This window comes from Eubalaena glacialis, chromosome 18, assembly GCF_028564815.1.
Source record: "Eubalaena glacialis isolate mEubGla1 chromosome 18, mEubGla1.1.hap2.+ XY, whole genome shotgun sequence".
NCBI classification, from domain to species: Eukaryota; Metazoa; Chordata; class Mammalia; order Artiodactyla; family Balaenidae; genus Eubalaena; species Eubalaena glacialis.
The window spans coordinates 19223015-19239854 of NC_083733.1; the positions used below are offsets into that span (position 1 = coordinate 19223015).

At 61.1% G+C, this 16840-nt stretch overlaps 2 protein-coding genes across 4 annotated transcripts; one reads left to right on the top strand and one right to left on the bottom strand.

Annotated features, from left to right (window-relative positions):
• Positions 1–230: 230 nt before the first annotated feature.
• On the top strand, positions 231–3883 carry ACD (ACD shelterin complex subunit and telomerase recruitment factor). 3 transcript variants are annotated; one of them, XM_061172313.1, is made up of 13 exons: positions 255–440; positions 523–656; positions 809–902; positions 989–1065; positions 1176–1220; positions 1334–1368; positions 1521–1672; positions 1751–1847; positions 1930–2016; positions 2210–2583; positions 2699–2790; positions 2871–2985; positions 3678–3883. In XM_061172313.1, exons 1-12 carry the CDS (start codon positions 342–344, stop codon positions 2947–2949), a joined length of 1365 nt encoding a protein of 454 aa, XP_061028296.1. In that variant the 5' UTR covers positions 255–341; the 3' UTR covers positions 2950–2985; positions 3678–3883. The 3 variants fall into 3 exon arrangements, with proteins under 3 accessions (XP_061028298.1, XP_061028296.1, XP_061028297.1); XM_061172315.1 differs by lacking the exon at positions 3678–3883 and having other exon boundaries at positions 231–440; positions 2871–3072; XM_061172314.1 differs by lacking the exon at positions 3678–3883 and having other exon boundaries at positions 1751–1832; positions 2871–3072.
• On the bottom strand, positions 3038–15536 carry CARMIL2 (capping protein regulator and myosin 1 linker 2). The gene is given in 39 exon segments (XM_061172312.1): positions 3038–3193; positions 3282–3359; positions 3672–3752; positions 3909–4130; positions 4250–4321; positions 4467–4503; positions 5410–5532; positions 5619–5982; positions 6065–6165; positions 7018–7253; positions 7721–7787; positions 7907–8059; positions 8315–8402; positions 8473–8633; positions 8800–8913; positions 8993–9121; positions 10496–10597; positions 10678–10840; positions 11033–11205; positions 11334–11391; positions 11473–11569; positions 11668–11749; positions 11902–11971; positions 12158–12262; positions 12354–12478; positions 12480–12638; positions 12753–12865; positions 12947–13033; positions 13109–13203; positions 13326–13414; positions 13504–13579; positions 13724–13797; positions 13912–13982; positions 14187–14278; positions 14407–14531; positions 14635–14697; positions 14933–14983; positions 15077–15171; positions 15427–15536. Coding segments are annotated over 39 exon segments (4344 nt in total). The 5' UTR covers positions 15467–15536; the 3' UTR covers positions 3038–3080.
• Between the last annotated feature and the right edge of the window lie 1304 nt (positions 15537–16840).

Here is a 16840-nt window from a genome sequence, read left to right on the forward strand (position 1 = left end):
CCTCAGGCCCCAGATCCCTCCCACTCCATCGGAGCCAGCCCTTGGCCCCTTCCTGCCCAGTGCCACAGGAGTCTTGAAGAACGGCGCAAACGCCCGGCCGCTGCTTGGGAGAGATGCTCGGGGAAGAGTAAGCAGGACAGTATACAGTTGAACCAACACGGGTCTGCAGACAAGTTCCCGACTAGGACGCGCTCGTGCGCACGCGCGGGCACGCTCATGGGCGGGACCTCGACCTCAGGTCCCGCCCAGCCGCCGTACGTTTCCTCTTCCGAGGAGGGGCGGGGCCGCGGCGCCCGCGGAAAACGCGGGCCAGAGGTGCTCGGCTGGCTACCGCGGCGGGAATGGCAGGCTTGGGGAGTCTGGTCCTGCGGCCTTGGATTCGAGAGCTGGTTCTAGGGTCAGAGGCACTCTCAAGCCCGCGGGCGGGGCAGCTGCTCAAGGTGAGTCCCCACCCGCTTCTCAGGGCCCGGAGACCAGTGCTGGGCCCCGGGCGGGGGGTTTGACGCAGGTCGTCGCCGTCAGGTACTGCAGGAGGCCGAGGCCCCGGGCCCGTCCCGCGCTCCTGACACGTCTGAAGGGGCCACGCTACTTGTGTCCGACGGGACCCACAGTATCCGATGCTTGGTGACGCGGGAGGCTCTGAACGCCTCGGACTGGTGAGAGAGGCTCCGCGGAGCCTGGGAAGATTGGAATCCGGTGGGAGAGCACGAGCCTTGAGCCCGAAGTGGGCGGGTTTCAGGCGGGCGGGTCCCAGGCGGGCGGGGCAGTGTTCAGGCAAGCGCGTTAGTGAGGATCGCGCTCGCTGCAGGGAGGAGAAGGAGTTCGGCTTTCGAGGGGCAGAAGGCCGGCTGCTGTTACTGCAGAACTGCGGGGTCCGCGTCCAAGTCGCCGAGGGAGGCGCGGTGAGTGGTGAGGCTGGCTTGGGTGGGTTACTGGGCCCGACTTCCTGACAACTCCTGAGACCCGGTCCCTGAACTCACTCCTCCAGCCCGCGGAGTTCTACCTCCAGGTGGACCGCTTCAGCCTGCTGCCCACGGAGCAGCCCCGGGAACGGGTGACTGGTTGGTAAGTGATGCCTCCACCCTCCAGCTGTACTCCCCACCCAGGCCTGGCTGGCGTTGGCGTAGGCCTTGGGCTCCTAGTTACATTGACTGCCTACTACTTCTCTTTCCCAGCAACCAGGACCCGGATGTGCGGAAAAAGCTCTATGACTGCTTGGAGTGAGTTTGGGGTTGGGCTCTTGGGTCAGGTGTGGTTCGGTCAGGGAATGGCAAATCTGTGTTATCAGATAGGCTTCAGGATTTTTCCTCAGGCTTGTTCTCTGTTTCTCTAGGGAGCACCTTTCAGAGTCCACCTCCCCCAGTGCAGGTACTTATAGGGGTTGGCCAGTTGCCCTAACTCCCTGTAGAGTGATCTCTCCAGCCATCACCCCCCTGCTTCCTTAATAAGCCCTTCTCCCCCCCTCCACTCCCGTTCCTCTTCTTTGAGCTTCAGCCCATCCCCCGGTCCTCTGTCCCTAGGCCTTTCACTGTCCCAACTTCTGGATGAGGTAGAGGAGGACCAGGAGCATCGGGGGGCGCTAGTGAGCCTGGCTGAGAGCTGTCTGATGCTGGCAGGCCCTTGCACAGCACCCCCCCTCACCCGCTGGGCGGCCTCACGCTGCAGAGCCACGGTCAGTCTGGGGCTTCTCTTGGGACATGTCGGAGTGGGGAGTTGGGCAAGGGCCAAACTGAATGTTCTCATCCTACAGGGAGAAGCTGTGTACTCTGTTCCCAGCCTATGGCTGCACATCTCTGAGAATGACCAGCAAATCCTGAGCTCTCTGGGCCCAGGTCAGAGGGCACAGGGTAAGGAGGACTGGAGAGGTCAAGAGGGGAGTGCCTGCGTGCCCAGTGCCCTCCGTGCTGATAAGCCTCCCCTGACCGCCAGGCCCTGAGCTACCCCCACCACACCCGGCTCTACAGGACCTATCGCTGACTCTCATCTCCTCTCCTCCTTCCTCACCCAGTTCCTCAGGTAAGCTGGTGTTCAGGCCCCATGTTCTTGGTGCTGTCTATCATTTAGATGCCTGGGCTACACAGGATGCTGTGAAAGGGTGCACAGCTGGGTGGGGGGGGTGAACACAGTTCCTGCAGGCCTATGTTCACAGGTCATTCAGCTAGTCTGAGCTGAGAGGTCTGTGCCCATGGTGAGTCCGCTTCCTCCTCAGGAACCCCTGCCCTACCCAGCCACATGCTGTCAGAGGAGAGTGGTGCCAGTATCAGCCTTCTGCCTGCCTTGCCCTTGGCTGCTCCAGACCCAGCGCAGAAGGGCACCTCCCAGCCCCTGTCAGCCATCTGCTCAGCCCATGGCCCCCTGCCCCCCAGTTCCCCACACCCCAGCCATGTACCCAACTCCCCACCCCTGAGCTGCACCCCAAGTCTGTCACCCCTTGGCCATGTCCCCAGTCTACACCAGGCCCATGTAACCATGGCCCAGAGACCTAGTCTGGAGTTCAAGGAGCTAGGGTTACCCCCCAAGACCTGGCAGCACTCTCCAAGGACAAGAACCACCAAGGGAACCCTGGAGTCCAGCCCTGTCTGGGTGAGCATAGCACCCCTTACAACTGGAGGGTAGAATGGGGCTGGGCTGGGGGTAGCCTTGGATGAGGTTAGGGGCCTTTTTGGCCCCTCTCCAGACACCATACCCCCCGCTTCAGGACCCCCAAAAGAGGCATCTTGACGGTTCTGCCTTCCAATATGAGTACGAGCCACCCTGCCCCTCCCTGTGTGCCCAGGTCCAAGCTGCCAGGTGAGTGCCTGGGGGTGCCCCCAGTCTCTTGGTTACCTGTCCCAGTCTCCATTGGCCTACAACCATGGTTCTCTTCCCAGGCTCCCTCCCCAGCTTGTGGCCTGGGCCTTGCACTTTCTGATGGAGCCACAGCCGGAGGCTGAACTAACCCAGGTGTGAGGGGTCAAGTGAGCACGTGGGAGGATGCGTGCACAGGTCCGTGCCTGGGGGTGGATAAACAAACAGGGCTCCACACCAGCTTCCTTTAAGTTTTTTAATAAAATAATCTCATGCGGCAGGAAAGGAGAAGGTCAGGGGTTGGGGCCGCTGCCTCTTTGGTCTGTGGCTGGGGATGGTGGGCTCCGCTCAGGGCCCGAGGGCTCTGTAGACTGTGGGGGTAGAGGCTCGGCTCCGAGGCCAGATCCTGCACAGGGAGAGGAGGAGAGAGAAAGGGTCAGGACTGTCAACTGAGCAGTCCTGCCGCCCACCCAACTGGCTCCAGCCCCCTTTACCTATGCTTGGAGATGGAGGTGTCTCAAGCTTTGGCCTGCGCTTGAGGACAGGGGAGCGCTGCAGCCGCAGGGGCCGTTCTGAGGGATACAGAAAGACTTGGGGAGGGTTGCTAAGGGCTTGCTGCCTGTCCTCGACCCCCACGCACACTTGCCTTCAGAGCCTCCCCCTTCCCCGGCATCCTCCCACCCCTGGCAGAGGTTGCTCTTGTGGAGGTAGAGCCAGGGCTAGTAGGAAGGGCTTCGCAGACCCTTGCTCCTGGCCTCTGGCTCCCTGATTTCTCAACCCCTCACGCCACTGGTGGCCCCCTCCGAGGACCAGAGCCTCGAAGGGAGCCCACCCTCCCCCATCTCCTCCTGCACTCAAGCACACATGGAGGTGTCTCCCCTCACCAACAGGGGCCTGGAGCTGGTCCTCATGCACAGACACTGCTCGTCGCCCCGCCAAGAGAGGCCTCGGCCTCAGCTGGCCATCTGGGGGAGGCCAGGGTATCAGGGTATGGTCCCAACAGCTGCCCCCGCTCCAGCCCTTGCCTCCCACCTTCAGAGTCCCCAGAGGAGCTGAGTTCCCAGCAGGGACTCCTCCAGGCCCTAGCCCAGTATTGGGTGGGGGCTAGGGTACCTGCTTACCTTCATTCCTGGAGCCTAAGCAGGAATCCTCTGGGAGGCCCAGGCTGTCTGGGGAGGGGCTGGCTCTTCGGGGGCTTGGGCTGGGACAAGGGGAGGGGGGGCCTGGACCATCCTGTTGACCCCAACCACGGCCCCTGAGCTCTGCATTCAGCTGCTGCCCTAGTGTCTTCCAGGTGGCAGACTCAGGCCCCTGGCCCCCTGGACCAGGTCTGCATGAAGGGTCTGCAGGGAGAAAGGTGTCAGCCAAGACCTGGGCCAGGCATCGGAGGTGAACCTGACCAATGGTCTGATCCCCTCCAGCCTGTCCCTGCATGACCCCCAACATAGTGGCCCTCACTCACCAGCAGACACAGAGTGGGTGCGGGACTTGATCGAGATGGGAGGGGCCTCTGTGGAACTGTCCATAATGTCACCTGCAAAGGCAGGGCTGGGGGCTTAGGCTTAGTGAGGGGAAGAAAAACATGGCTATTCCCACTCTTCTGCCAGGGAGAGCAAACCCCTTGGGGACTATCTCCTCCTCCCCAAAAATGTACTGCCGTAGCCCAGGGTCCCACTTACCATCTGAGCCAGCCTTCTTGATCTCTCCGTCTTTGCTCTGTAGGAAATAGGGAAGTCAAGCTTGATCCTGTCCCACCCTCGTGCTAGCCTTGTTCTTTTATTCATTCTTGTTATAACTGCCACTAAATGCCCACCGTGGGCTGGGCAAGAACATGGCAAACCCAGTCCTGGTCCTCTTGGAGCTCAGTCTGTGATGGTGGACAGTTAACACACACAAGCATATGCAAGCACAGACACACACAGTAATTTTTTAATTCTGTGATTCACTTTCTATACCTTAATGTTTCTAAATTCAAGCTGAGTTTCACTTCATTTGTGTTTCTTATTTTCCTGAAGTTATTAAAGGGATAGTCCGTAGGGTGGTGGTTCTTATTAGGAACTGTGATCAGAGAGTGGCATCAGCAGGGTGGCCATGGAAGAGAGTCAGGGAAGGCCCACAGGGAAATACAGGGATGGATGAAGAGGGACCTGGTGTAGCCCATGGGTGGGGATGAGAGGCTGGAAGTGGGGCAGAGAGGAGTTCCAGACAGAGGAATCTGTGTAGAGGCTCTGAGATGAACCGGGGTTGAAAGCAGTGAGGTGAAAGCAGTGACGAGGGCTGAGACCCCACTGGGCCTTGAGGCAGGATTAGGAGTCAGGGCAATGTCTTGAGAGGAAGCCCCTGGAGGATTTGCTATTTCAAATGCAGATGGCAAAGCCAGATTTCTGTTAGATCTGCAGAGAAAGGACCATCCGCTTCAAGGAGGAGGTATCAGTGGCCTGGGTCAGGGTAGAAGCCAAGAGAGAAGAAAGGTTGACTCTGATGACTTTTGTGGGGAGGGAAAGAATCGACAGACCTGTCTGTGTGTCATGAGTCTCCTCCTGGTCACATAAATCACCCACATAAAACGAGCTACGTGTCACCTGCCTCCTGACTTCCCACATGTGTCCCTTCCCAGCTCACTTGCTTCCTCTTGCCTTCGGCACTCCCGCTGCCTCTGCTCACGCCGATCCTCTGCAGCATCACTTGTACTCGCTGTTCAAAGGTTGGGGCCAGCTCTGTGTCTCCCCGCTCCAGGGGCTGCTGCTGGGAACAGAGATACCCAAGTCGGGAGAGAGCCCACTGCCCTCACTGTTCCTGCAGAGCCTTCGCTCCCTGTCACCAGGCCTTACCTTGTCAGGTCTGGCACCCAATGTTGTCTCCTCCTCCTCTGCAGGTAGCAGTATCATGGAGTAGGCCTTGCTTTCCCGAGTGTATCGAGGCCGACTCCTGCGGGTGGGGTCGGGGCTGCTGGTGCCCCCTTCAGCCCCACCAGCCTCCTCACCACGGCCAGGACGGGCTGGTGGCCGAAGCAAGTCCCCAAGTGTGGTTTTTCGAGAGCGGGGAGCTGCCCCAGGGCTGGTCTCTAGATCAGGCCGTGACCCACGTGTTGAACGAGGCTTCTTGAAGGCAAAGAGAGTGCCCAGCTTCTTTCGAAGTGTACGGGGGACAGGGGTGGTACCCCCCTCGGCTGCCGGGTCCTCCTCGGGGGCCCAGCTGTGGGGACAGCCAGCAGTAAGTGGGAAGGCCCATGGAGCATTCTACCCTCTCCCACCCCTTGCAATTGCCCCTTACTCACAGGCGATCCTGATGGATCAGCCTTTTGGAGAAGAATTCCTCCACGCCCTCGTCCACACGGGCACTGAGACCATTCCCTTCCTGCGGCAGGGCCGGGGGCACCTGAAGAACACCACAGGGTTAAGGCTCCGGGCTGAGTGCAACTGTGACTGCTCTCCACCTTCCTTGTCCAACGGCAGGCTCTGGGCAACTCCAGGACTTGGGAGCTGCAGTGACCCTATAGGGCTGCTGACACAAGCTCTCCCACTGCCCAGCTGGTGGGCGGAGATGCTGGTTTCACGTACCCCCCTCGCCTGTAGTTGGCCCTGGACATACCCAGTTCACACCCATGCTTGTCCCACAGAGTATCCTAAACACCCTGAACCACCTGGTCACCAGCGGGCTAGAGCCCACGCACCCGCTGGGTCACACGTTCCCACTTGCCACCCCCTCTGCTCCAAACAGTTCCCTGCAGTACCTTCCACCCCACCCCACCCAGCCTGCTGCCGGCTCAGCGGCGCCTGCTGCTGCGTCAGACCCTCTGGGGGGGCCTCAAGCCGGCTCCTCCCCGCCTCTGGCCCCGTGCCCACTGCCCGCGCCAGTACCCAGCCCACACATACACCCGCACCGGACGTGCAGTAAACGCAGGACTGTCCCCACAGCCAGGGGCCCAGCATCTTTCATTAACCCCGGGAGAGGGAGGATAAGACAGACACCCCCTCTCACACATCTACCCATGCAGCAGCCAACCTGAGGCAGAGTCCTACACCCAAGCGCTCCCTCAACGAAATCCACACACTCGTGACCCCGCATGAGCATGGGGTGGGGGGGTTGGCCAGGAAGAAGCCAGAACTCGGCAGTATGACCAGGTGGTCTTGGGCACCCACCTCCCTGCCGGCCATCACCCGTAAGGCGCGAACAGGCCACTCGCGACCCCCAATTCCACGAGCTCTGGAGTGGGGGTAGGGCGCTCACCTGGGGGCCCCCCGGCGGTGGGCGGTGGTGGTGCTGGCGCCGTGGCCGCGGCCGGGCCCGGGTCGGATGGCGCAGGGGCTGCCCGGCGGGTGGCAGGTCCATGCGAGGCAACGGGCCGGCCGGGGGCCCAGGGGCGGCGGGGCTCGGAGAGCCACGAGCGGATGGCCCCGCCTGCGGCTCTGCATCTTCCCCCGGAGCCGCCAGCTCGGGCTCCGGCTCTGGTTCCTCAGCAGCACCTGAGGGGAGAGCACCAGAAGAGCACCGAGCGCCAAGCTCAGGGAGGTGGCGGCGGCGACGCTAGGGCGGCGGGGGACCCGCCCAGGGCGCGGGGAGGGGCCCAGCTACGCTGCCCGCCCCCCACCCGCCCCTCCCCCGCCGCCGCTGTCCGTGGTGCTGAGCGCGGCCCCGAGCGGCGCGCGGCGCCGCCAAGCATGCGCATCCTGGGGCTAGGGAAGGGGTGGGGGGGCGGGGAGGTAACGAGGTGAGAGGAGACTGTGTCCCGGCCCTGGTCTGCTCAGGTCCCACCCTGTGCTAACTGACCACAGCGGACCCCAACTTTGCACGTTGCACGGGGGTCCTGGCCCAGCCCACTCAAGGGTCAGGGAGTTCCCGGGACAGGGGTGAATGTATGTGTCCAGGTGTCCAGGTCTAATGGAACTTCAGCCCAACCTGAGTAGCTCTCTTCCCCCAGGCCCTGACTTACTGTGAGTGGAGGGGACCAGGTGAAGACAGCGGTTGGATTCAGGCCACTTCTGTGGAGGACTGTCATCCTGGTGGGGAAGACACAAACTCAGCCTGGGGTGGCGGGGAGCTGCCTCCCCTCCTTCCACACTCCAGAACAAGATGGGAAGATCTAGGGTTCTAGGCCCAGAGTTCTAGGACCACCTACCTTCTGCTCCTCTTCATTCTCCTTTTCCTTCTCCTCCTCAGGGAAGAAAAGACCTTCCAATTCCCCAGGCCCAAGGGGGCTGGGCTCGCCTCCATCTAGTGCCGGTATGACAGGGGGCATTGCCTCTGTTGCCTGTTGAGCCAGACTCTCCACCTGCAATACCAGGCACCCCAAAGATGGACAGGCAGGGCCTCAGCCATAGTCATATCAGTGCAAAGGGAACCCTGAAATACCCCTGGGCTATCTGACCCCAGAAGACATTACAGAACCCCTGCAAGGCAGTGGCCACGTCAGAGTGTGTGTGTGTGTGTGTGTGTGTGTGTGTGTGTGTATATGTGTGTGTGTGTGTGTATGTGTATGTATGTATGTGTGTGTGTGTGTGTGTGTAAGCACGCAGTTCCTGCTCACCAGCCGATCCCGGGCTGCACTCAGACCTGCCACAGCCTGAGCCACAATGCTCTCTGCCAAGGTCCCTGTGACTGACAGGCGCATGTCCCTGACGGCAACAGAGGGCAAGGGTTAGTGTGCTGTCTCTACCCAGCCCAGCCCAGCCCTACCCAGCCTACCTGAGCCTCGTGAAGGCATCTTGCAGCAGGTACTCTGGGAGCAGCTCTGGGAGACCCCTTGAGCCTCCCAGGACCCCCTCTAGCTGCTCCCTCCACCTGGGTCCCTGCAGCATCTGTGGGCAGAGGCTCCTTGTGGTGTCTAGTGTGGTCTGAGTGAAGTCCTGGGCAAAGGTCAGAGCACGGTGAGGGTGTGGCTGGGGCCCAGACCAATTGGCTTGAGGCTCCAACCCTCACAGAACATTGACTCAGGGGATATCACAGGCAAGCCTATGGATGGGGGTCAAGCCTGAATATGGAGGTGGGGCTGGGGCAAGGGCACTATCTCACCTGAATGTCCCGGCGGCAGACCTCGCCCACCTGTCCCAGGAGGCCCTCCAGCTTCTGCCGCAGCTGCCATTGGTGGCTTGGGGAGCTCCCAGCCTCATGTAGAATGGGGAGAATCTGGAGGCCAAGGAGGAAACGGAGTTGCAAATTGACACCTAAGAGGGGAAGGGTCCTCGTAGTGGGAGGGGGTGCTCACACTGAGAGAGAAGTTGGCATTTTGGATGGCATCCTCGGCCTGGTGCACAGCAGCTTCACCCTGGGGCCCAGCCCCACAGCCCAGCAACTCCACGTGTTCCTGCACCGACTGACACAGTTCATTCACTTCCTGGAAGGCAAGAGGAATCAGTCTCAGCCTGGTCCCCTCCCCATCCCCTGACTGCCTCCTTCCCAAGGTCTCCAACAGGGTGAGTGAGGTCCTGAAACCGATACCATCAGGACAGCCACTTAGGGACCCTATCTGTTCAAGGAGGGAGAGCAATGTCTCCTTTAGTTCATTGTAGGGACTTTATATATACTTCCTAAGTGTCCAGAATAGGAAGGAAAAGAGCTGTTAGTCATGTCAGTGTTTTAGAAGCTCAGTCTGTTCATCATCCAGCTAGAGGACAGATTGAGGGATGAAGAGAAATGGGAGTGAGGAGCCATGGAGGAAGGACCAGGGGGAGAAAAGGATAGTTGGGGTGGGAGTAAAGAGTGGTGTGTTTGAGAGAATCAGTCAAGAGGCAGAACCAAGGAGGTCTGTGGGGGCTTCGGTGTGGCCAAGAGAGACATGGACTGAAGCTCTGTCCACAGCACTTGGTGGGTGTGGGCACCAGCGAGACTGGGCTCCAGGGTAGAGAGAAGAGAGAGATGTGGGAGATGATGAGATCACTTGAAGACACAGAATGTGAAGCCCCTGCAGGATGTCTGGGTCATGATGCCTGGGCTCTGGAGCTTGGGAGAGAAGTGGGAATTGGGAATGGATGGATAGGGAACATCTCACCAAGACAAGGTACTGGAGGGAGATGAAGCCAGAAAAAGGGTCACTGGGTTTGGCCACAACAAAGGTCAGTGGAGGGGGAAGGGAAGCCCCGTGAATGGGAAGTCACAGGTGGGGCTACAGTTGGGGGTGGAGAGAAATGACTGAAAATTTTAAAATACCTCCTGTCTTTAACAGGGGAGCCTATTTAAATGCTTTAAGGGAATTCCCTGCAGTCCAGTGGTTAGGACTCCACACTTCCACTGCAGCAGGCCCGGGGTCAATCCCTGGTCCGGGAACTAAGATCCCGCAAGCTGTGCAGAGCAGCCAGAAAATAAAAAAATAAAAATAAAAATAAAAGGTTTGTAGGAAATACACACCGTAAAGTATTTGCATAGGTGACAGGGCATATTGCTGGCAACATACTCTTAAATAGCTCAGGACAAAAAAAGTTCTGTGTGCTAGTCTTGTAATTTTTCTGTAAGTTTAAAATTAGTTCAAAATTTAAAAAAAGGAAAAAAAATGCTTTAAAAAAGCAACTAGAAGTGTTATTTGGGGGAACTATTTCAAGATCCTTTGGCTCCTCTGCAGATCAAGGAAAGGGACTTGTCTGGGACAGCAGGATTCAGGCACCATGGCCCCAGGAAAGTCAGAGCCTCAGACTTACGGAGGATCTCAGCTGCCACAGCTCTCCCCATCCCCTACCTTCTGTGTGTGCTCAACGTCGAGGGAGGGGATTCTGACCTGTTCGGAGGGGTCTGACCCCAGACCTAGTGGCTTCGAGCGGGAGGTGCAGTCAGTAGAAGCATGGTCTGCGCGGTTGTTCCGCAGGAGACAGGCTTGGATCTGGGCACAAGAGATATTGAGAAGTGGTGGGGGGTGGGGCCAAGGCACAGAGGAGGGCGGGGAACAGAGGGAACCCCCACCTGGTGCACGGCACGTGCTGTCAGTTCAGGGCGGCTGCGCTGCGCCTGGGCCACATCGTTCAGTGGCAGAGGCATGGCCTTCAGGCTGCGGTTCTGCTCCAGGGCCTGTGCCACGTCCAGCAGGCCCACAGCAGACGTGTGGTTCCGGTCCCAGACCACAGACCTGGGCCGGGCCAGGGTTCAGTCGGGGGTGGAGCTCTGCAAGGCCCCACCCAACCCCGCTTGCCTTTCCATTCGTCTGGAGCACCCCTGCGCTCCACTTGCTCCGCTTCGTTCAGCTCTGCCCCTTAGCCCAGTAAGCCCCTCCATACACGCCCTCCTCCCCCATTGGTCCCACCCCTCTGACCCCGCCCACCGGAGCCTCGTGTTGACCCGAAGCGCCTTGGCCAGCATCTTGGCGCCGGTGTCCCCCATGGCGTTGCCGCTGATATCCAGGGCTGTCAGGTTAGGATTGGCGCCCAGGGCCCGGAGCAGGACGCTGGCGCCCAGTTTCAGTCGCGACTCAGCCACGGACAGAGACTGCAGGGGCTGGGGTTAAGAGAAAGCCATTTGTGGTTGGAGTCAGGGGTCAGCAAGCAAGGCAGGTCAGGGAGCAGGAGTAGGAGGGGTCACAGGGGTCCATTGCCTGAGGATCCCGCATGGTTCCGCGAACTCACACAGTCGTCATCCTGCATGAGCTGAACAATCCGGTGCAGGACGTCGTCCAGGGTCTCCCTGTGGGCAGGGGCAGCGGTTGGCGGGAGACCCGGGTGGTGGGGTGCTGTTGGGAGGCCCAGGAGTGAGATGGGGGCTCACTTGCACCGGACATTGAAGTTCCTTCCAAGCGCCACGTGTCGCAGGGACCGACTCCTCCCGATGGCCAGCACCAGAGTCACCATGTCTGAGCCGAAGCCTGGGGGTGGCTCAGGTCAGGCACAAGGCGAGGCTGCGGGAGTGGGAGGGGTGGGAATTTGGTGGATGGTGGGAGGATGGGTTTCTGGGCGGCCTCACCATTATCCGCCAGATCCAGGGAGCTCACTGCGCCAGCGTCGCACACTAAGTCTTGAATCACCTGAGCGCCGGCGGAGCGCAGCTGAAGGTGGAAGGTGGAACGCGCTCAGGCCAACAGGCCACAGGTGGGGAGGATCAGGCCCGCAACGGCCCAGCGCTTCCGCCTCACAGCCCCAGCCCCACAGCCGACGTGTGGGTCCACTGCCCGCTCTCGTCTCCGGGGCGGGCGCTCACCTCACAAGCGCTGAGGTCCAGGTGCAGGTCGTCCATGTGCGTGTTGAGCGCAAGGCCTTCCAAAAGCGCCCTGGGAGGGAATGTCACAGGGGGTGGCGGGAGCTGGGAACAGGGGCCCTAGAGCGCGAATAGCAAGAAGGAAGGGCCAGGATGCCAGGAGGGTCATGGGTGCGATACGAGCGGGGTGAGGTGCTGGAGGCCAGGCCTGGGTGGTGGCCGCACAGACGGGGGCCTAGCCGTGGGCAGGGACACTGACCTGAGCGCGTCCGGCGGCAGCTTGCAGCCCGCCAGGCACAGGTGCCGAAGCGTCCCGGCGCGGCTGAGGAAGAGCTGCAGCGCGTCAGGCGCAGCCCTGGACTTCCTGGGGCGGGGGAACGGGAGCAGTGGACTTCCTGGCGCGGGGAGGCGGCTCCCGGCAGAGTCCCACCCCCGCCCCGCCCCGCCCCCCTTACGTGCGGGAGAACACGTTCCTCGAAGCGTCGAGGTGGGTGAGGCTGGCGCAGCAGCCGCGGGACAGCGAGGCGAAGAGCTGCGGGAGGAGCGTGTGGGCTACACTGGCCGGGGGACTGAGCCCCTTCCCGCCCTGCCCTCCAGTCGACCCTTGGGCCTTAGGCCCGGCCAGCCCGACAAATCATCCCCCCCACTGACCACCCCCTCACAGTGTCCAGGGCGGTGTCAGTGCCTGCGAGATTCAGGAACGTCAGAACATTAGGACGGCTCAGGAAACTATAGAGGCCCTGGTGGGATGATGGAGATGGGAGGGAGTGAGTCAGGGATCACCCCACCAAAAGCTTCCTGACACTCCACTGCCGGCGGCGCCCCCAATCACCGCCCTAAGGATGGCCACTCACCCCATTGTCCTCCGAGGCCCCCAGTGCCCCGGGATTCCCGGAAAGGTCCAAGTGGGTTAGGGCAGAGTCAAAGGCTGCATTGGAAGCCAGCGCCCGGCCCAGAGCCCTCATTCCTGGTGGTGGAGGAGGGGGCTCACAATCAGGCTGCCCCACCTCCCAGCTCCACCTCCCCCAGCCACCCTCAGCCCGCCTACCTCGCGGAGTCAACCCAGTCTGCGCTAGGGTGAGTCTCCTCAGGGCTCCAGGATGATGCTCTAGGTGTCTGCTGAGTGCAGCCACGCCTGGGGGATGGGGGCAGCCATATGGGTCTCACCTCCTCCAGCGCCAGCCCCCGGGTTCCCCAGGCTCAGCCGTACCTCGGTCATCCAGCACGTTCCCCGCCAGGCTGAGCTCCCGCAACCCGGAACTCGTGTGCCCTGCCAGGGCCTGGGCCAGTCGCCGGACGAAGTCTCTGGGGACCAGACACCAGGTGTGAGGCTCTGACCCTGGATTCCCAACTCCTCCCCAGGCCACTAGTCTCTCCATCCCAAGCGCCCAGACTCCCCTCCCCAATCCCTACCCTGTCCCCCCTACCCCCTCAGGCCACAGGTCTCCAGCACCAGCTCCTCCAGGTGGGATGACTGACTCATCATGTGCAGAATCTGTTCCAAGACCTCAAGGCTCTGAGAACCAGAAGGTGGGGGGCGCTCAGTGGGCTGCACCCTGGCCCCCCGGCCACGCCCCCCCCCCACCCCCACCCCTATGCTCTCACCAGCTTCATGTCCACGCAGGAGAGGCACCGGAACCACAGGTTGTAAGACAGGGCGGCCACACTCAAGGCCAGGTCCCTGGATGGAAGAAAGGGCAGGGGCAGAGCTCAGGGCCCTCCAGCCAGATCCTAGGCCTAGCATCCCCCCTCCATGGAGAGGCTAAGGCCCAGGAATGTGGGTCATGGGATCTTCCTCTCTTCACAGACCTTGCAGGCCACTCACCGACTTCCCAGATGGCTGAAGTCGCCTAGGCTGAAATGGCGGCAGCCCTGACGATGGTAGATAGTGTCCACATCCTGGGTGGGAAGAAAGTACCTCCAACTTACTTGGGACACAAGGCGTAGGGAGGGATTCAAAGCACATGGGGGATCAGATGTCTCCAGAGCCCCCAGAGAGGGCCCTACTCTCACCCACTGAATCTCCTCTCGGAAAGGGAAGCCATTGTAGTCACACAGAGCCTCATATGTCTCCGAAAAGCCACCTGTGTTGGTGCCAGTGGTGTGATGAGGCAGGGGTGGGGGAAAGAGAGAGACAAAAGGTCAGAGATGGAGAAAGATCAGCCCAAAGCTGGGTAGCGGCTGTGCCTTGAGTGGCTCTGTTCAGTTTGTGAGACCTCCAAATCCAGGGGTCAGGATGCAGGAGGGGGTAGGCTGGAAGCCCTGTGCGGCCCCACCTTGGCCCTTACCACAGGGGCTGCTGGGCGAGGTGGCCTCTGAGGGGCTGCTTCTCTCCAGCCGAGCCAGCATGGAGGGGGGCGTGGGCCTCCGGAATAGCTTCCTGAGGAGGGACATGGAGAAGGGGGCAAGGGACTTCTAGGCCCTGGGAGTGAGGTCACCCACTGTGCCATCCAGAGCACCCCTCGCTGCCTTCCTTCACCCCCAGCCCCCTCAGTTGCTGGGCCTCACCCAAGGGTTGAGCAAGGGAAGACCTTCCTGATGGCAGCAGCGATGTGCTGGGCCAGCTGTTCCAGGGCAGCCACACCAGGAAATTCCAGGACCAGTTCAGGTAGGGACTCCAGCTCAAAGGTGACCTAGGGTGGGTGGGTGGGGCAGGGGCTGGGCTCCAAGTGTGGGGCAGGTTGGGGGGAGGGGAAGACCAGACTGCAGGCCCTGGTGGGGCACTAGGGGTCTCACCTGAGGGGGTGTCTCCTGCAGCGCCATGGCCTGGACCTCCAGGTAGCTGAACGTGCAGTCCACCTGCGGAGCGCCTGGGTCAGCCTCGACCAAGGCCCAAGCCCCACCCTCTTGGGAGCCCAGTCCTTTGTGCAGCCTGGATCTCAGAGCTGGACCTGACTACACTCCAGTCCTGCCTACTGCCGGGAGCCCAGTGCTGTTGGAAGGGCAGAGCCCGCAAGGACACCACCACAGATGCAGCCCTCATCAAGGAAGCTGCTGGAGGGCAAAGGGGTGGCAGCTGGGCCCTGGGACTCACCCTCAGGGGAAGGCAGGTGTGGAGCAGGTAGGCTCTCCATCGGAGCAGTGCCTGAGGGGAGAGAGTGTCTGACACCCTGGGCAGGGCAAGAGCCTCTTTCTGCTGGGGCCCCAGTGGCCCTCCCAGCCTCTGCCCCCGCCATACCAGGACATGACCTTGCTCAGCACCCTCCCGCTCTGGCAGCCAGGTTTTCAGCAGCAGCTCTGCCTCCTTGGGCCACAGGAACCTGGTGATCTCGCCTGTGGAAGGGCAGCCTGCTGGGCAACTGGTCCTCCCATGGAGGTCAATTCATGCTCACGGTCTGTACCGGGATAGGGGGCCTGGGCTCATCTGTGGGCCAGCGAGGAAGGAGTGGAGTGGATTTGGGCCGCCAAGCCCTCCCGAGGAGCAGAGGGAACCGCTTGCCCGGTGCCACGAGGCGCTGGGTGGGCCTCTGCTTTCTGGGGCTGCTCTGCTTCCTCCCAGCCAAGAAGGCGACAAGGGCCAGCGCTTACCTCGCAGCTCGCAGGATATGCCGTCGGGGGTCTGGGCCATGCGGCCGGCACGGCGGCCGGGTGGCCCAAGGAGCTCCGAAGAGAAACGGTAGCGGCGGGCGAGCACAGGAAGCCTGGGGCCTGGGCGCGCACTGCAGCCACCTGCTCCTCCTGCAGCGGAAGGTAAGCGCCGCTTCCTGCCAGGCCGCCCCCGGCCCGGCTCCTCCCTGCCCGGCCTCCGCGGGCTGGGAGAAGTCGCGCGGGTACGACGGTGTAGGAGGGGGGCAGATCCCAGCTGCCCGCCCGCGCCGTCGCTCAGGAGCTACTCCGTTAGGGCAGACCTGGGGAGGGAAGGGAGAGGTGTGGCCGGGAGGGTCTCGCGTATCGCGTGCCTCTATCGGTTCCTACCCCACTACTTCCACCCCGCGCCATATCCCCGCCGCGAGCACCAGGGGGCGCTGCCCGCTCGGGGATCTCTGCGGCCCGCCTCGGTCCGTCCCCTCCAAAGCCCAGCGGGGAAGGTGGACAGCACGCAGGACGCAAGGGGCGTCTGTTCAGAAAGGAGCATCGGATCCCTCCTAAACCTGGAGAACCCTATCTGTTGCTTCTAACCTGGAGTCCCTCACCCCGTCGGAGAGTCACAAACTGTTGACAGGGTGGAAAAAACACCAGATGGGCCCCCACGCCCTTCTCTGCGGCAGAGGTTCCTTAGCTTTCATCAAGTTCAAGCTGGGTCAGGGCCAGAAGATGGGGGTGTACCATCAGGGGGCAGCCAGCCCCAAGGGCTGCAGGGAGGGGTGGAGTGACTCATGAGCAAAGGCAATGTATGTGGGGGGGGGGGTCCTCTCATGTCTGCATTCTCCCTGAGCTGGAGAGAGTTTGGGGAGGGGGGAACCACTAGGAGAGAGGCCTAGGAGGCCATCAGGTCATGGGATGCATGATACCCTATAAAAGATCAGGGACCTAGGGACTTCCCTGGTGGTGCAGTGGTTAAGACTCTGTGCTCCCAATGCAGCGGGCCCGGGTGCGACCCCTGGTCAGGGAACTAGATCCCACGTGCGTGCCTCAACATGCACCTGCTGCAACTAAGACCCGGTGCAACCAAATAAATAAATAAAATAAATATTAAAAAAAAAAAAAAAGACCAGGGACCTAGATTCTGGAGGGTTCACAGGAGGGGATTCAATTTTTTTCTTCCATTAGTCTAATTAAACTCTATGAGATAAGGAACAGCCCTCTGCCCTGCCCACAGCTCAGCCAGGCAGAAGTGAAACAACCTGAGAGGAGGTGAGAGACACTGGGCAGAGTCTCTTGGTTTCTTTCCCATCTCCAGCTACCTCTCCTCACCTTGAGGCCTGGAGACAGTGGGAGCATTTTCCAGTCATCTGACTACCACCATCCCCCACAAAATCTCATCTCCCTTTGCTGAGGTCCA

What these genes read in the sequence shown, in the direction of transcription:
- ACD (XM_061172315.1), top strand. Translation starts at nt 342, where the DNA reads ATGGCAGGCTTGGGGAGTCTGGTCCTGCGGCCTTGGATTCGAGAGCTG. An exon ending in CCCAGGTCAGAGGGCACAGG is followed by an intron (nt 1,848 to 1,929) that starts GTAAGGAGGACT and finishes CCTGACCGCCAG; the next exon opens with GCCCTGAGCTACCCCCACCA. An exon ending in TGGAGTCCAGCCCTGTCTGG is followed by an intron (nt 2,584 to 2,698) that starts GTGAGCATAGCA and finishes CCCCCGCTTCAG; the next exon opens with GACCCCCAAAAGAGGCATCT.